The 23976-nt window shown below is 53.6% G+C and overlaps 1 protein-coding gene across 3 annotated transcripts in view; it reads right to left on the bottom strand.

The window, feature by feature from the left end:
- The window catches only part of SIL1 (SIL1 nucleotide exchange factor), a 93491-nt gene that overhangs the window by 2063 nt on the left and 67452 nt on the right, over positions 1–23976 (bottom strand). For all 3 annotated transcript variants that reach the window (XM_056502203.1, XM_056502205.1, XM_056502204.1), the window contains 2 exons: positions 2774–2870; positions 58–222 (listed from right to left, as the gene is read on the bottom strand). In XM_056502203.1, the coding sequence (XP_056358178.1) occupies positions 58–222; positions 2774–2870 (262 nt within the window). The remainder of the gene's footprint in view (positions 1–57; positions 223–2773; positions 2871–23976) is intronic.

The following is a 23976-nucleotide window of genomic DNA, read 5'->3' on the forward strand; positions in this document are numbered from 1 at the left end:
AGGATGCTCAGCCTGGCTGGGTTTGGGGGAAGGGGGCAGTGCCATCCCAGCTCTCACCTTCTCCATGATGAGGTCGTAGAGCAGCGTCACCACACGGACTTGGAGCGGCTCCATCCCCTTCTGCCGGAAGAGACTCCTCAGCACCTGGAGCCCACCCAGCTTGAGGAACTGCTGCTGGGCATAGGGGAAGTGCCTCAGCATGGAGGACAGAGCAAAGAGAGCCTGGGGGGGACAGAGAGGGCAATCAGCACGGTGCCCATGGCCACCCCACGTGGCATGGCCCCTCTTCATGCACCCCATGGGGACAGCAGAAACACGCTGCTGCCCATCTGTGCAGGGCTCCATGGAAAATACATCCCAGCCTCTTCTTGCTGGGGACATCTCCAGCAGTCCTGTTTGCAATCCCAATCCTCCCCAGCACAGTCAGGCTGCCAAATCCAAACCCCAGTCTGGGCTTCACTGCGGGGCCTGTGGCCAGTCCCTGATGGACCCAACCCCAGAACTTCTCCCTGTGAGGCACTCACAGCCCAGCCATGGGATGGGGTGAGGAGTGTCCAGCACCTCTCAGCAGAGCCTGATCCCTACGAGGTGATTTAGATGCCAGGGGTGATATCCCCCAGCCCCACAGGCAGAGGACAAGGCCATGATGTCCCCCAGCCCCACAGGCAGAGGACAAGGCCATGATGTCCCCAGCCCCACAGAGGCCGTGTCAGGGTGCAGCCCCCCAGCCGGAGCCCAGCACCCAGGGGTGCCCAGGCCTTGGCATGGAGCTGAGGGGCAGTGAGGGCCAGGCCAGCCCCGCTGCTGTCGGGCTGGCCTGGCTGTGACAGCCATGGTGGCACAGGAGGGAGCTGAGGGGTGGCACACGATAGATCTGAGGGCAGTGAGGGCCAGGCTGTTGGGCTGGCTGGGTGTCACAGCCGTGTGGCACAGGTCAGATCTGAGGGCAGTGAGGGCCAGGCTGTGGGGCGGGCTGGCTGTCACAGCCGTGTGGCACAGGTCAGATCTGAGGGCAGTGAGGGCCAGGCTGTGGGGCTGGTTGGGTGTCACAGCCGTGGTGGCACAGGTCAGATCTGAGGGCAGTGAGGGCCAGGCTGTGGGGCTGGTTGGGTGTCACAGCCGTGTGGCACAGGATAGATCTGAGGGCAGTGAGGGCCAGGCTGTGGGGCTGGCTGGCTGTCACAGCCGTGTGGCACAGGTCAGATCTGAGGGCAGTGAGGGCCAGGCTGTGGGGCTGGTTGGGTGTCACAGCCGTGGTGGCACAGGTCAGATCTGAGGGCAGTGAGGGCCAGGCTGTGGGGCTGGTTGGGTGTCACAGCCGTGTGGCACAGGATAGATCTGAGGGCAGTGAGGGCCAGGCTGTGGGGCTGGCTGGCTGTCACAGCCGTGTGGCACTGGCAGGGCCCGGGGCCGGCACTCGCTGCCCGCACAGGGCGGGGCCGCTCCCGCTCGGCACGCACAGATCCGAGCTGACAGCCATGGCCTGCCCGCCCCCGCTCGGCTCCAGCTCCCATTTTCCGCCTTGCTGCTGGTGAGTTGGAGATGCTGCCGTCTCCCTTTCCCGTGGCAGGCCAGAGGACGGCGGAGGGAAGGAATGCACTTTTGGCCTGGCTACCGTGCAGGGCTGTGAGCACCGGGGCGGAAAACCGGCGGAGCCGGAGCCCGGGGCTGTGCAGGAATGCTGGGCACCGGCCTGGCCTGGGATCCAGTCTGGGCACACAGCAACTGCACACAGCTCGGAACTGCAGTGAAAACCTCTGTCCTCCTGGAAAGAGGGTTCAGCCCTGCAGGGTCTCCTGCGGCTGTGTGGACAATACTGAGCCCCCCTCTCATTTCCCCAGGGGCTGCCAGCACCATGCACTCAGGTTCTCTGGGAAGAACTGCTCTGGTTCACAGGGATGCTGTGAGAGCCCTGCATGCCCAGCCATCCCTCCCCACCCCAAAAGGAGCTCTGGGTTGAGTCACAGGCACTCCTGGGAGGAGTTTCTGAGCATGGAGCATCCCATGGCATCTCCTCACATCCATGGCCAAATGCAATGCAGTTCCAGAGCCTCTCCTTTCAGTTGCTGGAGGGCTCTTACCATGGTTAAAGGCCATTATTTCATTATATTTTAGGGAGCTCATTACATGCAAATGGGAGAGCCAGTGGTCCCCCCATCCTGCTGGACCCCTCCTGCAGGAGGTCCCTGTGGAAACCAGGGCTGGGGGTTTGGGAGCAGCCAGGTGATGTTACAGAGGTGGCATCACACGCTGGAGTGAGGGTAATGGGATCTCATGCTCCAGGGAATACAGCAGGGAGGGAGGCAGAGAGGCAGGGAGGGGGCGAGGGAGCCCCCAGCCCGATGGACAGCACTGCACATTTGGCTGGGGGCTCTTGGTGCTGCTCCTTGCTCCAAAGCCTCTGCCAAAGGCAGGACACGGGGCTGGCTGCAGCAATTAGCTCCTCCAAATGTCAGCTCCCATGTTTGTCAGCCTGTGATGGCTGTGCTGCCACGGGGACCCTCACCTGTGCCCCCAGGAGCTGTGGCACCGTGCCCTGTCCCTGTGGGTGGGCAGAGACACTCGTGTGCCACTGCTGGCACTGGAGACACCCACAGAGCCAGGGCAGTGTGGGCACCAGGGCCCCCCTGCTGCACCCCTGGGAGTGACACTCACCCAGTGTGGGGAGCAGCAGGGGTCCCACACTGTGCAGATGTCCATGGTGTCCTGAGGGTGTTTACAAAGAGCTCAGCACAAACCCAGCTGTGCCCAGAGGTGCAGCCCCACTCCTCACCTTCTTCCTGACAGCCAGGGGTTGTTCTGTGGCCAGGATAACCAGGAGCTTCTGCAGGGCACCCCCCTCGATGGCTTCAATCTGCACTTTGGGGTTGCTGCAGGGATGAAAGCAAAAGGCAAGTCACCAACAGTGGGGCAGGGCAAGGTGGGAGGGACCCTGGCCTGGCTTGTACCAGCACTGGGTGACAGGAGCAGGGCAGGGCCTGTCCCCTGTGCTGGCACTGCTGGGGCACCTCGAGGGCTGTGCCCAGCTTTGACCCCTCATGGCCAGAGAGACCTGGAGGGGCTGGAGCGTGTCCAGGGCAGGGAACAGAGCTGGGAAGGGGCTGGAGCCCCAGGAGAGGCTGAGGGAGCTGGGAAGGGGCTCAGCCTGGAGAAAAGGAGGCTCTTGTTCATCTCCAGCCAAACCTGCAGCCACAGCCATGGCAACAGCATGTGCTCCAAAAATCTGATACCATTTCACATGGAAGTCCCTCTGGGCAATGGAGACAGGGCAAGTGCAGAAGCAGCTTGCAGAAAGGCACTTTACTGAGTAGAAGTGCACTGAAAGGACAATCCCCTGGGCTGGAGACCTCCCAGTGCCATTCAAGGAGAACAGCACATTTGGGATATCCAAGCTTTTTGTCACATCTCTCTAAAATAAATAATAAAAACTCTTACAGCAAGAGACACAACTGAGAAATTGGTATGCCTTTAATGCTTGGCTGGTCACCTGGAGGATTTGATCTAATTAAAATCTCTGAACCATGGAGCTTTTGCCAAGGAGCAGCTCCGGAGGTGAGGGAGCCTTCCTGGCTTCTCAATGCTCCTCTTGCTCTGTCTCTGCTATCAATGGTCCTGGCTTCAAGCTAACAAAAAAGCTCGTTTGAAGGTTTGGAAAACTCAGCAGAGATCTGTACAAATTACACTGTCAAGCCCAGGGAAAAGCAGCCTGAACAAAATAAACACAGTGAGGCAGACTGCGGAGCGCTCGCTCGGAAATTCAACTGTGCTAATCTGCTAATGGAGACAGCATGGTGGCACCTGCAACAAAATCCACTGAAAAGGGAGTCTGAGGCTGGGCCAGCCTATGGTGACATCCCACCATGCTGCAGTGGTGGCACAGATTTGGGTGTGCTGCACTGATGAGGTTAACCAGCCCCTACCCAGGGGGAGGAGCAGCCACGGGCTGCAGAGACTCAACACAAGCCTCTTCCCAAAAGAGACCCCTGTGTGTTAAGCAGCCCACATTTGTCCTGGGGGGCCCAGCCTGGCTGTGGGGTCACAGCACAGCCCCTCCAGATGTACACACCTGAGCTGCTGGTGCCTCCCAGCCATGCTCCCCACATTCTGTGCCATTTTCACTGGCACCTCCTGCCATGGAAGCAGCTCCCACTTTGCAGATGGAGGGGTTTGTGAAGAGTTCTCTCTGCTGAGAGATACCCTTGTTCCACTCCTTGTTCCACTCCCCCTAGGCCGACCCCAAGTGCATGAATTTAGGAGAGGCTTCTGGAAGTTTTTGCAGACTGCACATGAGATGGGTGTGGGAAGACTGAAAAGCAGCAACACAGCCCTGAGGCGACAGCAGCTCTGGAGTTAGGTGGGAACTTACAATAAGGCAGCAAAATTAGATTTAAATTAAAAAAAGAAAAAAAAAAGAAAGCAAGCCAAGTGGTGCAGAGGGACCTGGGGACTTGGAGGCACAGAGCAGGGCAGGCAGGCAAATGCCCTCATCTCTACTGCTCTGACAAGGACACACAGAGAATATTTATTGCATGGCCTGCTTGTTGCAGAAAGGGTCACCTTCTCTCCTGGGCACCCTGCTGAAGGCAGGTGGGGAAGGACCAAGCAGAGAGTGGGACAGAGGGGCTGCCCTGCCCCTGCTGGCACAGCCTCTCCTGCCCTGGCATCTCCCCAGGCACAGGGGAGGCTGCAGAGCTGAGCTCTGATGAAAGCCCCGGTGCTGGAGCAAAGGCATGATAATCACTGGGCTAGACGGGGCTTAATGGGTCTCAGCCCAGAACCAGCTCTGAGGGGCCACCTGGGAAATCAAAGCCAGGGATCAAAGTCTGTAAGTCTGTGAAACAGCCTAAAAAATTTAGTGTAGTCTATTTAGCTTGTGCTGTAACCTGAGGATCAGAACCAGGCAGCGTCTCTTACCTTTCCCTCCCCCTCTTTCCCTTCCCCTCCCCGGTTTGCAGTCCAAAATCTGTTAATGGAGAAAACAAGAGCGAACCAACAGGACTGAAATGTGCCTTGCCTGGCTCCTGGGGCTCTCAAACCCTCACACCTGGGTCACAATTTGACAGGCAATGGAAAAGGTCATTTTCCTGAGCCCCAGAAACAAAGCAACACAACCAGGGTCACACTTGAAAAGGCCAATGACTTCTTCATCCTTCTCAGTGTTTGGAGGATTTCTGACAGCTCTTGTAAGCACATTCATGTTAAAATTATTTGACAAATAATAGATAGAGAGATAAAACAGATCATTACAGTGTCAGTAATTCCAGCCTGAACTAGAGCTGTAAATCTGAGACTCTGAACAAGGGCAGAAAAGAGAGGCAGGGTGATCAGCAGCTCGTTAATACTTGCACGGCTGAATTTCGGGTTGCAGGTTTAAGAATTAAAAAAAAAAAAAACAAACAAAAAAAACCATTTAAACAGCTCAAGTGAGAAGTGACACATAAGGAGAACAGCTTCCTCCTGCACTCCAGGCTCTGGCTATGAACTATCCCTGTGGGAAATGACCATGGAGCAGCTGCAGTGAGCCAGATGGCTCTGAATCCGTGACTTCCCAGGTACCCACATCTCCTCCCAAACTTCCTGGCTTTCTTCTCCAGAGGAGAATAACTGGGACAACTCAATATCAACAGCCCTGCAGCCTCCTACCTTCCAAAATGACCTCCTGGCTCTGCTACTTGAGCACAGGGTGGGTGAATCCCTTAAAAAACACACATTTAACTGAGGCTTTCCACAGTCCCAAGCTATGGAAAAGGACATTTGCATGCACAATATGAGACACCAATAATAATAAAATAATCCCAACGCCACCAAGGCTGCCTGTGACGATTGGAGGGAGAAGGAGGAGGGATGAGGCACAGCCATCCCCAAAACCTTCCCCAGGAGCTGCATGCAGCAGAACTAGCCTAAAAATCTTCTCCAAGCACCAGCTCAGACCTGAGTTTATCACAGACAAAGGCTTTCACAGCCAAGACTTAAGGAGATTAAAAACCACCCAGAAAAATGGAGCCCTAAGTAGTTACACCGATCAAAATACAGCAGAGAAGAAAGCAGGGGTGAGGGGGGAAAACCTGACAAAAGGAAAACTAGGTTTCAATAGGCAACACAATACAACAATTTCATATGAAAGATGTGAAGCATGAAAGAGATGTTAGATGTTCAAAAGCCCAGAATATAGGAGAGATATAAAAAAATCCCCAAGAAGATGAAAATCTCCACTTCAATGCAATGCTGCCTTCTCACTTTCTACCAAGCCAGGCGCTCGCTGCCGTGGCAGGGGAGCAGCAGCGTCCCTGGGAGAGCAGCACGGCTGCTGTGACATCCTGGATTACAGGGACACAGCACGGCCTCTAATGAGCAATTAGGTTATGGAGTATTTGTTGCTAAGAGGAGAACAGAACTGCAGAGAATAAATTGGAGCTGAGTACGTGGCTCTGTGATTCTGATGGGCTGATGTGATACTCAAACCTTGGGAGCGTGAATCATGCCAGAGAGGCAGGAACAGCGTGGAAGGCACCTGGGAAAAGCTGGGGGAACCTTGGCTTGGCTTCCAGCCACGTATCTGTGTCCCAGACTGGGAGAGGAGAGGTCCTTGTGGGCCCTCCAGCATCCCCTCTGAAAGCAGGAGGGCTGTGACATCCCATTAGAGAGCCCCAGGCTCCCTGGGGACACAGTGACATCGTGTTTAACTGGCAACACCGCTCCCAGCCACACCATGGAAGTGGGAATTCCCTTGGCAGTCACAACCCTGAGCTGGAGGGGCAGGGCTTGGTGTGGCCAGGAGCCACTGGGAGCCCTGCAGGGAGGAGGCCCAGCTCACCTGAGCCCAGGCAGGGCAAGTTTAGTGTTTAGAAGAGGAAAAAATCCGAGAAGCTGCGGTGCCCTAACACAGCGTAACAGATGGATAATTAGATTTATGCAAAGAGCTGTAAAAGTAAGTAATTAAATAAAAATACAGAATAACAAATCTGCTGCAGCAAGACACCTCACAGGGCTGCAGAAAGCCCCTGCAGCTGGTACCCAGCATTCCAGGTGTGGGATGAAGGAGCTGGGGCACTTGTGTGAGTCAGCAGAGACAGCAATGGGAACACAGGGACTGAGTTGGACCCCTCCTCTTCCTCACCTCTCTAGAGAGCAGAGCAGAGTGAATACTGACTCTGGCAGTAACATCTCAGGTGCCAGAGCAAAACCAATCACACCAGATTGTTCTGCTGAACACACAAGAACAACAAACTGACTGCCTCTATTTATAGCTGGAGGAAAAAACGCTCCCACGAAAACAGGAGATCACACACAGCCCCAAAGCCAGCCCAGGCAGGAATTTCACTGCCCCAGCAGGACACCCCCAGAGCCCTTCTTTTCTCCTGATCCTTGACCTTTGCCAGCTCTGAGCTGGATTTCAGTGCCAGCACGAACCCCTGGCTCCAAGGACAGCACTGAGCCCTCCCTGGGCTGCTCCAGGGGGTTTGCACCTGGAGCTCCCACAGACACCAGGGCAAGGGGGGGCGGCAGCTTCAAGAGCCTGAGATGACAGCTCAGCTTCTGTGGGTTTAATAAACAGCCCATCGATTATTTAATGAAAAAATGCAAAGTTTTGGGGATTTTCAGATGTCAGCACCATGAAGTTCAGCCTGATTTCTCCATTCTGATGGTGAAGGATTGGCTGTGCAGGCGTTTGCCACCCCTCTGTGACACAAGGGCTGGCCTGAGTTACTTGTGTCACACCTGCATTGGTCACAGGAATAGCCTGAGCTCTCTTCCAGCTCAGCTTGGTGACTGATTGATCCTTCCAGGTAGGTGCAGGCAAGTGCTCCACAGTGCACAGAGAAAGGCATCCCAGGAAATCCCCCCAGTGCTCAATCACCCAAATGGATGCTTTGTTTCTGAGGGTAAATCAACCTTATGGCTTCGTGTGCCACACTTACAAAACACTCCCCACGGATTCCTGAAAGCCTGGTATTTACTGTAGGTCAGCCATGGATTGGTGCCGAGGGATGGGCTGCATTTCATCAGGGGCTACATTAATAAAAATGAGGAGATGCTCTCCAAGTGTGAGCACAACTTATTTATTTCTGTGCCATTTTACCCAGAGCCCGCAAAAACTGTGTTGATTTCTTTTAAAAAAAAAATCCCAACACAGCAAGAAAAAAGAACAATAGTGCAGGATTAATACCTCGGCCTCGAGCTCATCCCGTGCTGTTCATCACAAAGCCTTCAAAGCACCCCCTGATTTATGGGCAGGGACACTGAAGCGCTCCCAGGAGCATCGCAGCTCTCAGGGTGCGAGTGTGAGAGCTGGCTCCTGCCTCCCTGCTCCTCCTCTTCCTCACATTCCCCTTCTCTGCACGCCCCCACCCTCCCGGCTCCGCTTCTGAGGTGGCCCAGGGTGGTCCAAGGTCTTTCCCAGCCCTTTGCTGCTGCTGCTGCAGGGCCCCCAAGGAGCCCCCCGGACCCCGCAGTGGGGCAGCTTTGCACAGAACTCTCCCCCCGAGGCTGCTGAAGAGCTCTGGGCATCATTCCAGGCACGCCGAGTCACTCGGATATCTCAACAAAACCCATTCGCACGCCTTAGGTGAGATGAAAACACTGCAAAAAGCTGTCTGGAAGCTCCGCAAGAGCAGCCTGGGCTCGGAGCGCTCCCGCTCCGCGGTGCCGATGTGACACATCCCACCAATCATCCTGAGAGATGCTAAAGGGGGCCCGAGGCTGAGCCCTTCCATTGTTACTCGCTTTATTTGTTTGCTTGCTCATTTGAGCTGATTTTTCTTTAAGACAAGTGCTAATAATATCGGAAAGGCGAGGAAGCGCTCGCCTGGCGCGTTCCCGCTGGGGATGCCAGCGGAGCGCAGGCACTCCGCAGCTCCCCGAGACACAAAGACAAGTGTGAGAACAGGCATTTCGCTCCTCTCCCTTGCAGCAGCAGCAGCTCTGTCCTATTTTAACCCTGCCATCTGCTCGCAGCTCCTCCCGTCCCCGGGCAGAGCCGAGCCTTCCATCCGCTCCCACCGCCCGGCTGCAGCCCCGGTACCCCGGCGGGAGGGGAGGGGATGCTCCTTGAACTCCCACCCATCCACCCATCGCTGCCGAGCCTCACTCCTGAGCCTCACTCCTGCCTTTCCGCTCCTCGGCAGGCCAGGCAAGGTGCTGGGTCCCCCCCACTGCAGTGTCACCCTGCCCCTTCCCGGTCCCAGCGGGTTTAATGGTGCTATCAGAGGCGTTTTAGTCGATAAAAGTAGATTTGTTTCACTGAGTCATGACTCAAAACCAAGACTTTGCTCCATTTACAAAAGCAAATCACCATCTTGCAAATGCCAAGCACAGATTTAAGCTCCGACAGTGAAGCCTGGGGAATGTTTCCAGAGAGAGAATGGAAAAGCTGCATCTGCAAAAGCTAGGAAACCTTTTTTTCATTTATCTTGTTTTGATAAACAGAGAGGATATCCTGTGGAACACCAGCTCCTGAAGAAACCTGATGAGCTCATTCTACATCAAGTGACTTAATCATGGATTAATAGAGGGGAGAGCAACAGCAGGAGATGCCACGGGACCAGGGACTGCAACACAACCCACGGACAATTCCAGCCAGTTCCTGGGTAGGAAGCCCTCGAGGAAAACTTGGGAGCCACAGAAAGCACCAGCAATTCTTTCTGCTTTCTGATTCATCCCTACTCACCCACCCACATGCCACGGCAGAGGAGGCTGTAACTGCTACATTTAGGATGACATTTAAAAATCAAGGTTGTGCTGCTGATGGTCATTAAAAATCCCACAGCGTTTTTCAGAAACAAGTGGGTACTCACATCAGTGTCCCTGCCAAGTATCAGCACAGCAATCATTTTTTCTAGCAACTTCAGTTAAAAGATAAAAGAAAATTGTGCCCACCTATAATTACTGTTATTACTGTTGCTGTTGGTTTTTAAACATTCACTATATACCTTTACATTTCCTAAATACGAATTAAGAAGAAAACATTTCCCCAAACCTTTCCAAGTGGCAGATTCATCTCTGTTAACATCAGACAGCTACAATTAAGACATCCAGCCCATAAAAGCTGCCTGGGCTCCCTCAGTAACATGCCCTGACCTGTAGTCTGCATTCCCTGGAGACCCTGTGTCTGTTTTTCCATGGGACTTGCCCTGGCTAACCCAGAGAGGCAAATCCACTGCCCAGAGCTTTAGGGTCACTCTAAAGGGGGCTGCATCTGTTCTGAAAAGCATCTGAGGAATTCAAGGTCAGCAGAAAAGATGCTTTGTCTCATGGGAGATGGGGCTGCCTTCGACTGCTGCCTTAGCTGGAATGATTTGCCAGTTGGAGGATTCCCTGACCCTGGCTGGAGAGGGAGCCTGGCTAGGGAGCTCCGGTGGACACTCATGTAGGAGCACTGAAGCTGGGTGACACAGATCCCATCTTCAGAGACAGGGTGAAGGAAACGCCTACGAATGCCTGAATCAAGCTCTCAAAGAGCCAAAATGATCAAGGCAGTTAATAAAATACAGGAACAATGCAAAGAATTCACAAGCAGGGGTGAGAAACAAAGCCATGGCAGGTACCAGAGCTGAACTGGGTGCTCAGGAAGAGTGGGAGCAGGGAGAGGAGCACTTCCAGAAGGGAAAATTCTGCATAAAAGATGCAGTGGAATAAGATAATTATGCAGGAAGAAGAGAATGTCAGCAGTGTGCCCTACATCACTGATGGATGGAGAGTGCGGATACCTTGACACAGAAAGGCAACGTGCTAATTAAGATTTAATGACCCTGAAGGCAAAGACAAAAAGCCCTCCTTTGCCACAGTGGAGGAGAGAGTGGACAGAGAGCCTCAGCCTGGCAAGGAGAGGGTTAGGAAAAGCCCGAAACAACATCTCTGCAAGGGAGAGCATGCAGGTAGGCTGTGCCAGGCTGAAGAAGGGCTCCATCCCCAGGGCAGAAGGAAGCTCGGGAGCTGCGGGAGCTGAGCTGCCTGCACCCAGGAACAGCTTGGATGGGAAGGTGCAGGAGGGAGCGGGTTCAATTCATTCCACGCTCTGCAACTGTGGAAAGACACACGCCAGGCAAATGTGAGTTGTGATGATCACTTCCCACTGCTAGACTCTGCGAGGAGAGGACGGGAGGTGACACCACCAGGAGCTCACACATGTGCTGCGAAGGCGCAGGAGGAGCCACGGCTTGCCAGGAATTGCTGGGATGTGAAAGCCCGGCCGGCTGCAGCCTCGTAAACAAACCTGGCTGTGCCTCCCATGGCTCTGCTGCCCTCGGGGTGTGCCGGGGGCACGGTGCACACACCGGGTGTGCCAGCCCTGGGGGCACCGGGGCTGCCTCTGCCTTCAGCAGCTTCAGGAAATCACTTCCAGAAATCACGGTCCTGCACCAGTTCTTCCTGCCCAGATGGATGGCTGTGACTCCACGTGGGAGCAGAATGGGCTGGGCTGGCCTGGGGCAGAGCATCTTCGTGCTGAGCTCCACCAGGACTGAGACTGATCCTGGGCTGGGCTTTACCAGGACTGAGACTGATCCTGGGCTGGGCTCCACCAACAGGACTGAGACTGATCCTGGGCTGGGCTTCACCACAACTGAGACTGATCCTGGGTTGGACTTCACCACAACTGACTGATCCTGGGCTGGGCTTTACCAGGACTGAGACTGATCCCAGGCTGAGCTCCACCAGGACTGAGACTGATCCCAGGCTGAGCTCCATCAGCAGGACTGAGACTGATCCTGGGCTGAGCTCCACCAGCAGGACTGAGACTGATCCTGGGCTGGGCTTTACCAGAAGGACTGAGACTGATCCTGAGCTGAGCTCCATCAGCAGGACTCAGACTCATCCTGGGCTGAGCTCCATCAGCAGGACTCAGACTGATCCTGGGCTGGGCACACCAGCAGGACTCAGACTGATCCTGGGCTGACCTCCATCAGCAGGACTCAGACTCATCCTGGGCTGGGCACACCAGCAGGACTCAGACTGATCCTGGGCTGAGCTCCACCAGCAGGACTGAGACTGATCCCAGGCTGAGCTCCATCAGCAGGACTCAGACTGATCCTGGGCTGAGCTCCACCAGCAGGACTCAGACTGATCCTGGGCTGGGCACACCAGCAGGACTCAGACTCATCCTGGGCTGAGCTCCACCAGCAGGCCTCAGACTGACCCCGGGCTGGGCACACCAGGGAGGTGGCCGTGGCCCCCAGCTGACCACACAAACCCTGCAGGAGGGGGCTGAAGTCACCTGCTGTGTGATGAGTAAGGAAGGAGATGAGTGCATCATGCTCCTCTGGGCAGCCCCTGGGGTGTGACATGCTGGCCTCCACTGACAACATCCACGACTGATTTGTGACAATGACATCAGCGTCCACAAACATCCTGCTGCTCCTGCATCCTGCCCTTACTCACATCCTGCCCCTCCTGCTCGCCAGCAGCAAGGACACCAGGCCAGGCAGGATGAGCACAGCTCCTCACCCTCCCTCACGCTGGGCTGGCTCCCCACCTCACCCCACGGCTGGTGGCACCCAGTGGCACCAGCACAGCATGGTGACCTTCCCCACACTGGCAGTGCAGAGTCCAGGTCACAGCAGTTGTGGGTGATGTCTGGAAACCATCACCCCATGGAGAATGGTCGTCACACTGACCTACCTCCTTCCCATTTCTCTCCCTGTTGTGCAGAAGCAAGAAAAAATCCTCTGTTTGATCTCAACCAGCCATTTTTAAGTTCCACAATGGATAGCAGCTATTCCATGGGTTCACCTCTGCTGTGGAGATAGGCTGAAGGAGGTGGAGTGGGGAATGGAATGCTCCATCCCAGTGCCTAGAGGGCTCCAGGAGAACTGGAGAGGGACTTTGGACAAGGGATGGAGTGAAGGACAAAGGGGAATGGCTCCACACTGACAGGGGCAGGGTTAGATGGGATATTGGGAAGAAAATGAGACTCTTGCACAGGGTGTCCAGAGCAGCTGTGGCTGCCCCTGGATCCCTGGCAGTGCCCAAGGCCAGGCTGGACACTGGGGCTGGAGCAGCCTGGGATGGTGGGAGGTGTCCCTGCCATGGCAGGGGTGGGATGGGATGAGCTGTAAGATCCATTCTGGGATTCTTCTCTCCCAGGAGGGCTGACTGGACAGCAGGAGCTGGAGACAGCCAGTTCTCATGTTAGGAAACAGGACTTGGCATTGTTTAAGTCCATCTTGCAGAACCATTCCGTTCAGTTGCATTTCCCTCTCTTTCCTGTGTGTTGGCTGTGAATTCCCCAAATGCAGCACAATCCTTCAGCATTCCATGGGATGAGTCTGGGCAGGTTCCCAGGCCTCACACACTGCTCCCTGTTTATGTCCTTCACGCTGTGCTGTGACAGCCCTGTCACACGATGCCTGGGACAATCTGGGCCACACATTCATGGCCATCACCTCTGTGTTCACAGCACAAATTTGGGAACCCACAGATGACCGTGGACACATCACTCATTCTTGAAATGTAGGCCACAAAGCTACTTTAGTTCTGCTTTTGCTTGTAAATCAAGGGCTTACATATGTAATTGGCCCAACCTTAAGAGCAAACAACAGCAGTGGTAGCACCATGCCAGCAATTATTCATGCCTATAATAAACGGCTGTAAAATTGAAAGCCAGCCTTTAAAAATCTGGCTCCTCACTGCACAAACAACAAAAACTCATTTGCAAGGCTTGGCCAGGGAAGTTTTTAATTTTGGGGGAGAGATTGAGGTGGGTGAGGATTTATTTTGTCTCTTTTCATTCTCTGAAAACACCACTCATGCCCACGTTTAGGTCACGGATTATCCTGGCTGCATTTCAGCGCTGTGGAATAAACCCAGTGAGAGGCACAGGGGACAAATCTGCCCTCTGCATTCCAAGAGTAGGGCCCTGGGAGCAGGCACAGCTGATCCCCATCCCCTGGCACGTGGGAACAGCCAATTGTTTGTAGTCCCTCCTGCCAGGCTGAGCCAGCAGCGAGCCTGCAGATGAGCCAGCATCCCTGGGGATGGCACAGCCACTCCAGGCAAACCCCCCGCTGCTGTTCCACGCCAGGACGGGCATGCTGAGCCTTGCACAGGTCCTACCAGTTAACAAGAGGTTATTATTTCTCCTGGCTGATTAATCACTGCTCAGGTCGAGCAGCAAACACCCCTTCTGCCTCTTGTGCCCTCTTTAACCAACCGTGGCTGCATCACAGCCTGGCTGCTCCTGGGCTCAACAGGGGAAAGGTGTGATGAGATCATTCCTTCTGCTGAGCACATTTCTCACCCACATTGCCAGAGCAGACCTGTAAAACTCTTCTAGCACGTGGCTGAAAATCTCCTTGGTGGTGCAGAGCAGGAACTGATCCCTGCCTCCTCCACACTCACCAGGCACGAGCAGATTTCTCCCATTCCAGCAGCTAGTGGCAGCAGTAGGGACCTTCCACCTGCTCTGGACCCCCGAGTCTAGAAGGTCTGAGGCACTGACAGACTTCCTTAATGAGGAATCTACCATTTTACATCCTCCTTTGGCATTTCTGGTCGGCTTCCTCCTGCTTTAAGGCATGAATGGAAGAGCTCTGTAAGGACTGCTCTGCCTCTGCTGCGCAACGCTTCCCTCGTCAGAGATCCCTAACTACCAAGTTTTAGTGTCTTCTGAAGGGAACCGCATTCATCACAGTTCAGAAGGGACCTTTTGGCCTAATCCCCACTAGCAAACCTGCCAAAGTGATCCTCCCATCTCACAATTAGCAGCCGTGGAGACTTTGCTGCGGCGGGCGATGCGATGCGGCGCTGCTATGACAACAGGAACGGAGACAGCCCAGGGTCTCCTGGAGAGGGATAACGAGCAATCACTGCTCAGAGGAGGCAGGAATCCTTGGGAGGAATCCATTCTGCACGGATCCGGCCAGCTACTCCTTGGGAGCCCTGCAAGGTTTGATGGCATTGTTACGGCACGGGGCCGCGAGTACAACTGGTGAGGACAGGCAGATTCCTGGGGAGTAAAGATGAATATTCATGAAGGAGCTCAGTTTGGGAGAGGAAATGAATCAAGTGTGACAAATGCCGCCTATTAGGAAAAGAGGGTGGCGTCTATTTTTAGTGGAGTTAAGCAAACATTAAAGCTCACTCTCTAAGAACTCCAAATAATACCACTCCCTGCCCTGCCTCCCCATTGCCACATAAGAATTTAGCAGCACATTCCCACCAGCCAAAACCCGCTCGCCTCAACAGAACTTTTCCGATTTAGCCCCCGTGAGGGTTTTATAAAAATACAAGTTTTAATCTCTCATCTGCATAGGAAGATGTAACGGCTTCCACCAGGATTTATTTTTTCCCCCCTTTCTCCGGCATCATAAGGCTTGAAGGAACCTTTTTAAGACGGAAGAAAACGCTGCATTGAAATCTCCTAAAAGAGCACTCACGCGGAGCTGTAATCACTTCAGATGCACAGAATTATCAGGAGGAGAAAATTCATCTCACTTAGAATCAAGCCCCAATTTGAAGCAGAAAGGAAGAGGCTTGGTTTGCCACCGTGCCAAGCACTCAGACTTTTCACTGAAGTCAAAGAAGCTACAGCTGCTCTGAGCCATTGAAAATCATGCCCAGAATCTCTAGTGAAACTTGTTTGCAGAGATGGCAGCAGGCTGATAGGGATGTTGACTATTCCAAACAGGCCCACGTTATTTTATATTTTTAGAGATACTTAGTCTGCCTATTATTATTATTATTAAGCAGAGGTGGGGTATTTATTGCCCTTTTCTCAGAAATCTCTACAAATACTGCTTTCTGGTGAACTTTCCTTCTTTTACTTTTCAGGCTTATAAACGTCTCATTAAATAAGACAGCAATGAGAGAATAGTGCCTAACAAAAACACCACCATGCCCACAAAGCTGCTTGAGAGGCCTTCATCCCATCAGACAAGCCAGGATGATGACGAGAGCATTTGGAACACTCACAGTGAGCACTTAGAAGACCCCTGGGCAAGGGGAGAGCGTGAGCCAGGGGTGAAGGACCCTTGGCTCAAACTCTCCAGGCTCAGCCCAGACTCTGCTGGCACCTGCTGTGCACCAAGGGCCAGCTCTTCAAGGGAAATGCTCAAACTCCACCACGTGGCTTCTGTCACCTCTCCAGTAGAGTGTCAAACGCAGTCTTAGAGCTGGTTTAAAAGGAAGCTGCTCTGGAATTAGACATGTCAAGTGTTTAATATCCATGCCAGCCAGTCTCTGGCACCACCAGCAGAGAGACACAGCCTTTCCCAGAGCATCCAAACCCTAGGAAATCCCCTATGGCTTTGGAATGTCCCTCCCTGAGGTCCCCTCCTTGGCCTTTCCTTCCTCATGATTCCCTCAGCTCTCAGGCTATGCGCCCCCTCCCATCTGGAGGGGAGGATGCCCACCATTAACACAATGTGACTTGTAACTGGGTGCACTGGGGCAGCCTGGGACCCCAGCAGCACCACAGCCAGCACACAGAGCTCTCTGTACATCACTCCTGGTGCTCAGCAGTGCCATTTGTCAGGGAAGTTGGGCCCGAGTCCTGTGGAGATGTGGGAGCACATCCCCGTCCCTTGCCACGCCAGCCCTCAGCAACTGTTGCCATGGTTATTTCATGGTTATTTCATTGGAGTGCTTTTCATCAAGGAGATGCTGCAACTGCTGAATTGTCTCTTGCAAGAGTTCTATAGGAATAACTAGCTGCTAAGTAGGAATAACGGGTTCAGGCTGCCCACGGAAGGCAGCGATCCCAATTATTTCTGTTTTGATCCTGCCTTTCTTTTGGTCTCCGCCAGGCTCAGGTTTAAAGCGGGGGTTAGAGATAAGCAGCAGAGAAGGAAAGCTTCCTGATGGGAAACACACTTGGCTCTGCCAGGAGATTAAAGGTCTCTCCTCACACAAAGCCTCTGCTTTTCAATCAACCCTAAATAGGCTCTAACAAGGCACAGCAATCAACCGGGCAACACATATCCATCCTCACCTGTCGGCCTGGGGCGAGGAGCGAGATGTATTTCCCGGCTCCATCGTGTTAATTGTTAATCAAGATATTATAGGCACAGCCCCAAAGCTGTCCATCAGTCCCGGGCAGTGATGGATGTCCCGGCTCTGTGTTCCAGCAGGGGCTGGCCCACGGCTCCCGCCTCGCAGACCCACTTCCAGCATCCCAGAGCGCAGGAATAAAGCCTGCTCTGGAAAGGCAGGGCCCTTTTGTTTAGTCCTCATTGAAAGCTCAGAGGAGTGACTGGGTAATGATGGATGTGCTCTTCCCTCGCCTCCAGGGTCCCACAGTGCAGCTTTGAACCACACAAATGCCTTTTGCTGCTCTCTGCTGTCCCTGGCATAGCTTTTGGGTAGGGGAGGTGCTGCCTGAGACCTGGAGAACAGTGCAGCTGGAGGAGAGGCACATGGAGCCCACTGCAGCCTGCACAGCCACCAGTGTCCCCAAATGCCAGCCTGTGACAGTGGAGGGGCTGCCCAAGGAACCAGGACCCTCCCCACAGAGGGATGCAATAAAAATAAAAATCTATTCGATTTTTCTTTCCTCCTTTTTGATGGGCATCAGGCCCAGCATTGCCAGCCAGGCAAGGGAAGGGATTGTCCTGCTCTGCTCAGGGCTGGGGCAGCCTCACCTTGAGTTCTGAGACAGTTTGGGTGCCACAACATCAGAGAGACCCAGAGCTGCTGCAGAGTGCCCGAGGAGGAGCCGAGGCTGGGGAGGCTCTGGAGGGGCACCCGAGGGGCAGCTGAGGGCACTGGGCTGGCTCAGCTGCAGCTCAGGAGCTGAGGGCACAGCTCAGGGAAGGAGGGAACGGCTCCAGGGGCTTGGGATGGAGAGCAGGGAAAGGCTCTTCCCTCCCCCAGAGGTGCTGGCACTGCCCAGGCTCCCCAGGGAATGGGCACGGCCCTGAGGCTGCCAGAGCTCCAGGGATGCTCAGGGGGATTGATGGGGGTCTGGGCAGGGCCAGGGGCTGGATCCATGATCCTGGTGCCTCCCTTAAACTCACCATATTCTGATTCCAGATGTAAGCCAAGCACAGCTCGCACCTGGAGCCGGGCACTGTGTGCTGTGCCAGGGAGGCACTGGGCAGAGCCACAGCGCTGGGTTTGACACCTGAGTTGCCACCAGTGGCCTCAGAGCCCCAAGCTGGAGCCCCCAGGCTGTGCCAGCCCTGCTCCCTGGGGCTGAGCTCCCCTCCTTGCACTGGCACAAGCAGAGGTGGCTGCAGAGAGCTGCACACCCTGCTCCAGTCTGCAGCCAGCCACAAGGAATGGCTTTTCCTGGAGAGCACTCTGTGCCTCTGCAACAGCCACAGGCTACAAGGAAGTGAATATGGATGGTGTGACCCCAGAGAGATCCTCATTCAGCCATTCTCAAGGTACCAGAAGAGACAGAGGACAACTTTGCCAATTCCAGCTGAAATAGCTGGATTTAAAGAAATTAAATTTGTCAGTTCATTAGTGTGCAACATAAGAATGAAAAATGCATTTCTAATTCCTGATCCGCTAATCCACAATCCGCTGCTCTGCAATCCCCAGAGTCCCCAGGGAGAGACAAGAAAATCCACAGAGCCCTGTGGTGTCTGTCCACAACTTCTGCAGGTCCTGCAGAGAGAGCTCAGCTACAGAGCCCTCCTCCCTGTACAAATTCCATCCCAGCAAACCTGCTGCCATCCTAGGGGCTCAGGGACAACACAAACCTGCACTTGTCAGAGGGAGTGAGCACTGGATGTTTGGGGAGGTGCTGGGTATGATGTCTGATGTCCCAGGAAATAGCTCAGCTCTCCATAGATCTGCAGGATCAGCTCATTTCCAGCAGTGCTCCCACTCTTCAGGACAACTAGCAAGATCCCAGTCACCTTCCTCACTGGGAGGGCTGTTCCTGCACCACAGGAAGGGGTGCTGGTGCCTGTGAACAGACTGTCCTGGTTGCATCTGTACCTTTTTCCAGCTGAGGGCCCCATGGATGCTGTTTGTTACCCAGTTTGTCCCAGCCAGACCAGTTCAGTGCACACACAGCTGCCCAGCACACACAGTCACGGGCCCCCAGCCATGTCCACACCTTAAACCACCATCTCCATGGCCAATTTCAACTTCCCACATCAAATCCTTCTTTAAATTGTTCTCAGCACTCAGCCCCACTCAGCTGCCTCAGGGGGAGGCACCCACAGCCCTCTCCTGGCAGCACGACCTGTGCCAGACCAGCAGTGAGCACAGGTGGGAGACTGGGAATCCCCTGGGGCTGCCAGCACTGCCCTGACCATCCCCTTCATGCCCTCTCCAAACAGAAGTGCTGACATAGCTCCAGAACACATCTGGATTTGCCTTTGCAAAGCAAAGAAAACCCCAACTTTGCTTTTACTTGCTGCATCTCCCCAGCTCCAGAGCTGCTCATGCTGACCATGAAAGGACCACAGTTTACACAGGGAGGACTTGCTCCCAAAACATGATGGAGAACTCTCCTTTCTGCAACACCTTTTCCTCCTCCTATCCATCAGAAAATGCTGTAAATGTGTGGCTACAGACCCCAGCAATATCCACTAGTGCTGAAGCCACCACACATAAAATCACCAGTGTTTCTTCATTACTCCCTTCCCTCTCACAGGCAAGGATGGGAAACCTGAGCAAGCTGTGCAGGTCACACATGGAGCAGGATCCCAGAGCAGAGCCCAACCCAGGCCACTCCCACACCTGCACATTCCCAAGTTTTTTGGAGCATTCCCCTCCTCCCTGCTCAGCTCCCAGAGCAGGGACACCAGAGGCACCAGCACAGCTGCGGGAGGCTGGAGGCAGAAATAGCAGCTCATTACCAAGCACATCATCCCAGCAGGGACCCTGACATTGCCACCATCCCTCCCTCACCCCAACCACACCTGGGCCACCCCACCCTCCTCCAGCCACCAGGAGGGGACAGCTCGGGGCTGGCACTGCCAGGTGACACCTGGGTGTGTCCCCCTGAGCTCTTCATGCCAGCTGAATTGATCCCCAGGTGCTGCCAGGGTAGGACCAAGCCCCGACTCCACTGCACTCTCGAAGGTTTCAATTAATCATAAAGCAAATTCCATTTTGGGCTCCATCTGTCTTTATTCCTTCAGGGACTAATAATGCCTCACCGTGTGTTTTCACACACTAGATGAACTGAAATTAAGACAGATTTCAATATGAAGTACCTGAGAAGAAAATGCATTTTTAAAAAAATCTCAGAGTCGTTACTGTTCTCAGCTTGGAAAAACACCTTGTTAAGAAAAACCAGCGGGGTATTAATTTGGAAAACAACTCAGGTGAGTTCCTGCTCATTGCAAGATACACAAACAAGCTAAAATCATATTTAGGGGCTTTTAGGAGAGAGAATGTATGGAAATGTGACACAGCCTGCTTCCACAAGGAGAGAGGAACATGCAGAGCAGCTCACACAGGCTCCCGTGGGCAGCCTCCGAGCACAGGATGCAACCTGTGAGTTCAGACCCAGAAACCCTCTCCAACCCTCCTGTTGCACTGGCAGAAACAGATAAAACCCAAGAACCCTTGTGGCTCATCGGGTATGGCAGGCTGGAGCTGCTCAAGGCTCAGGGAAACCTCATTTCCATGTCAGCACCTGGGGTTTGTGTTCCCTCCTCTGCAATCCCGTCCACTTCAATAAGGCAATTGCCATGTTGATCTGCTGGGTGATACAAAACAACAGCCCTGATTATTGATCTCAGCAGATGCAGCTAAGGATTAATGACCTGTCCCTGGGAAGTGCCACTGCAGGGCTGTGCCCATGTCCCCTGGCTGTCACTGGCAGGTCCCCTCCCTCCTCACCCACATGGAGGAGGTGACAGCCGAGGCTGGGATGGCCCCAGGATGATGAACAGAAGGGAACAGCTCTGGTGAGCACCGGGAGGGAATAACTGAGGGAGCTGTTCTGTGGAGAGCAGCAGTGCAGGACGTTCTGCATGACCCACATTTCTCCTGGGCTCCAGCTAACACACCTCACTGCAGGAAGAGCCCTTCCTCTCTCCCATCCCCTGTGCTCAAGACATTCAGAGAGAAAAAGGAGAGACAGTCTGGAAAGGGTGGTTGCAAGAAATTATACGAAGTGCTCTGCCTTGAATTCATAAGAGACATGTGAGACGTGAGAAGAGCAGAGCGCTGAGGGGCACGAGGCTTCTGATGGAAGCCAAGATCCTTTGATGGCAGCCTTCTGGAACTGGCTGCAGTACCTTGGAAACTCATTAAATGCAGCAGAAAGGACAAGTGACGTACATCTATTGATGCTCTGAGCAGCAAATTAGTTTTCAAATCTATTCAGGGCTCCCGCAGTGGCATGGAGGGGCTGAGCCTCGGTGGGAGCGGCTGCCAGAGCTTTCTCCAGCTCACTGGGGATCCCAGCTGCCCTCAGGGAGGGGCTGCCACTGGCCCAGCTCCCCAGGACATCAGCCAGCTGCCCTGAGCAGCGGGCTCAGAGGCCTGCCCAAGCCAGGGAGTCACCCCCCCAAAACACGCCAGGCTGCTCCCAGGGCTCTGCTGGACATCTCCTTCCAAGCACGAAAAAGATCATCTAAAACAAAGGCACATCAAAACCCAGCTCACAAGAAGAATGTCAGCACCTGAGGGAAGAGCAAGTAGTTAAGAGTGATGAGGAGTTTCTTCAGAAAGAGATCATTTCCAGTAAGCTGTTGTTTTCTCTCCAACACCTGGAGAGCCTGGAAGCAGCTGAGGTTGGCAGCAATCTGGTGGAAGGCCTGAGGAACTGTCTGCATGGATGAATAATCACCTGTTTCAGTGAATCTTTAAGCACATGAACAGACAGATGAGAGAAAACTTATCAAAGCACTGTATGGAGAGAGCAGGTAGGCTGGAAGATGCCAGCCTGGAAATGAGGTTGATCCTCCTTCAGTCAGGAGAGCCAAGGGCCATTCTTGGGTGCCATGGGAGCCTGCAGTTGCTGGTTTGTGTGATTTCACCTCCTATGAAAGCTCTGCTGCTCTCTCCTCAGCACAAGGAGAGGAGTGAGGGAGAAGATATGGCTAAATCCAGAAGGTAAGGCAGTCCCCCAAGATCCCTCTGACAGCCCAGTTCTGCCAGCTGGCAATGAAATCCAACAACTGCCACCATCAGGAAGGGGCAGGAGGGTGCAGACAGCAGGACCTACAGAGGAAGAGATGGGATCTGCATCCTCCCACAGGGGCTCAGACAGTGGCTGCAGTCATAAGGGTCAATGCTGGTCCATCCCAAAACCTGCTGGGAGCACTCACTGAGGCTGGGACCTGCATTTCCCACTCCTCTTGTTCATCTCCCATTCTTCCCTTCTTTGTTCCACTCAATGCACTTTGTCCAGCTCCCTCTGAAACACAACCATGGGCTGCCACAGCCTCCTGCACACCCTGAGCCAAGAGCCCTCCTCTTGCACCTATTGCTTGGAGGGAATGCAGAGAACATGCCAAGACCTGGGAAAGTCACTGCAGGTCAGGAAAATCATGTTGGTGGTTAGGGAGGGAAATCTTTGAAGCCTGTGAAGCCATTAGCAGAGTGTACAGGCTGTAGTAAAAAGGATAAACAGATAACATGGGATCACAGAGTGATTTGGGCTGGAAAATACATCAAGTCCAACCACTAATCTCACACCACCATGTTCACTGCTACACCATGTCCCCAAGTGCAAACCTGCACAGCTTTTCAACCCCTTCAGGCTTGCTCCAGTACTTCACAACCCTTTCAGTGAAAACATTTCCCTAATCTAAACCTCCCCTGGCAGAACTCGAGGCTGTTTTCTCATGTTCTTGTTACTTGGGAGAAGAGACCAGCCCCTGCCTGGCTGCAGCCTCCTGGCAGGCTGTTGTAGACAGCAAGAAGGATGAATAAATAGTGGTTGAAGAGACAGAGGAATGCATGTTGTGTCCAGCTACAGAACCACGGCTGCACTGGGAAACAGCAGTTTTGGGCTGGTTTTTTTGGCAGAAAGTGATTAGGTAACCAGCCTGAACATGTATTTTAAATGGAAACCAGCACAATAACTCAAAGGCTTTAGCAGAGAGCATTTACTAAACACGATGAGACAGAAACAACATGTTTTATATAATGCATGAGCTGGCTGTGATGAGTCTTTCCCTTCCTGCTGAAGCTCTGCTGGAGCAGCTTCCTGATGCTCCCCACGCCTGTCCCAGCCCTGGGATGTTCTCTGGGGCTGTGTTTGCAGGGCAGGACATCTCCCAGAGCTCTCAGAACATCAGCAGTGCACTTAGGAGGCCCTGCAGGCTCTGGGGACACCCAGTGCAGTGGGAAGGACACGGGGGGACAAGGTCACCTGTCTGAGCCCAGGTGAGGGGGAGAGCCCAGCTCCATGGGGGAGCTGACAGGGGAGGTGGGGCCAACATCCCATCCCACCCCAAGCTTCACCTCTGTCACAGCACCAGCCCAACCCTGAGAGCTCTCTCCAGAATTCCCATGTTTCACAGACAGGACAATGTCCTCAGCCTGAACCCAGTCCCTGGGGCTGAGGCCAGGATGTCCATCCCACCTTGTCCCCTCTCCTGGGGAAACACCTGACACGAGGCAAGGAGCTGACCCCACCCTCTGCCACTTCCAGCCATCAGCACTAACCCAAAAATTTCTCCCTCAAAAAAACCCAGGAGCAAACCTTGGATTCTAGACTTTTCCCTCCTTGTCTTCCTGAGAGCAAAAGGATGAAAGTTTACTCTTTAATTGTTAATTACTCTTCCTTGTTAGATTTCAGAGGCTGAAAAATGTTTAGGGATTTATTCTTCTGTGTAATTAACCACAATGATGAAACACCCATTTATACTGCACTGCAGTTTTTGTTAAGGTTATTCATAATGGGGAAAGGCTAAATAGGTTGAGTTCATTATCATTACAGAAAAAAAATTGAGGTGACCCAATCAAATTAATTTGAAATTAAGTGCAGTGAGGCTGATAACTCCACACAAGTCAGGAGGTTCAAATAAAAATAGAGAAGACAATCTTCAAAGCTACAAATTATAAGCAGTCAAGAAGTGGAGCTGGAATTACTGCAACTGGGAGATGGCAAACACATGG

This window comes from Oenanthe melanoleuca, chromosome 13, assembly GCF_029582105.1.
Source record: "Oenanthe melanoleuca isolate GR-GAL-2019-014 chromosome 13, OMel1.0, whole genome shotgun sequence".
NCBI classification, from domain to species: Eukaryota; Metazoa; Chordata; class Aves; order Passeriformes; family Muscicapidae; genus Oenanthe; species Oenanthe melanoleuca.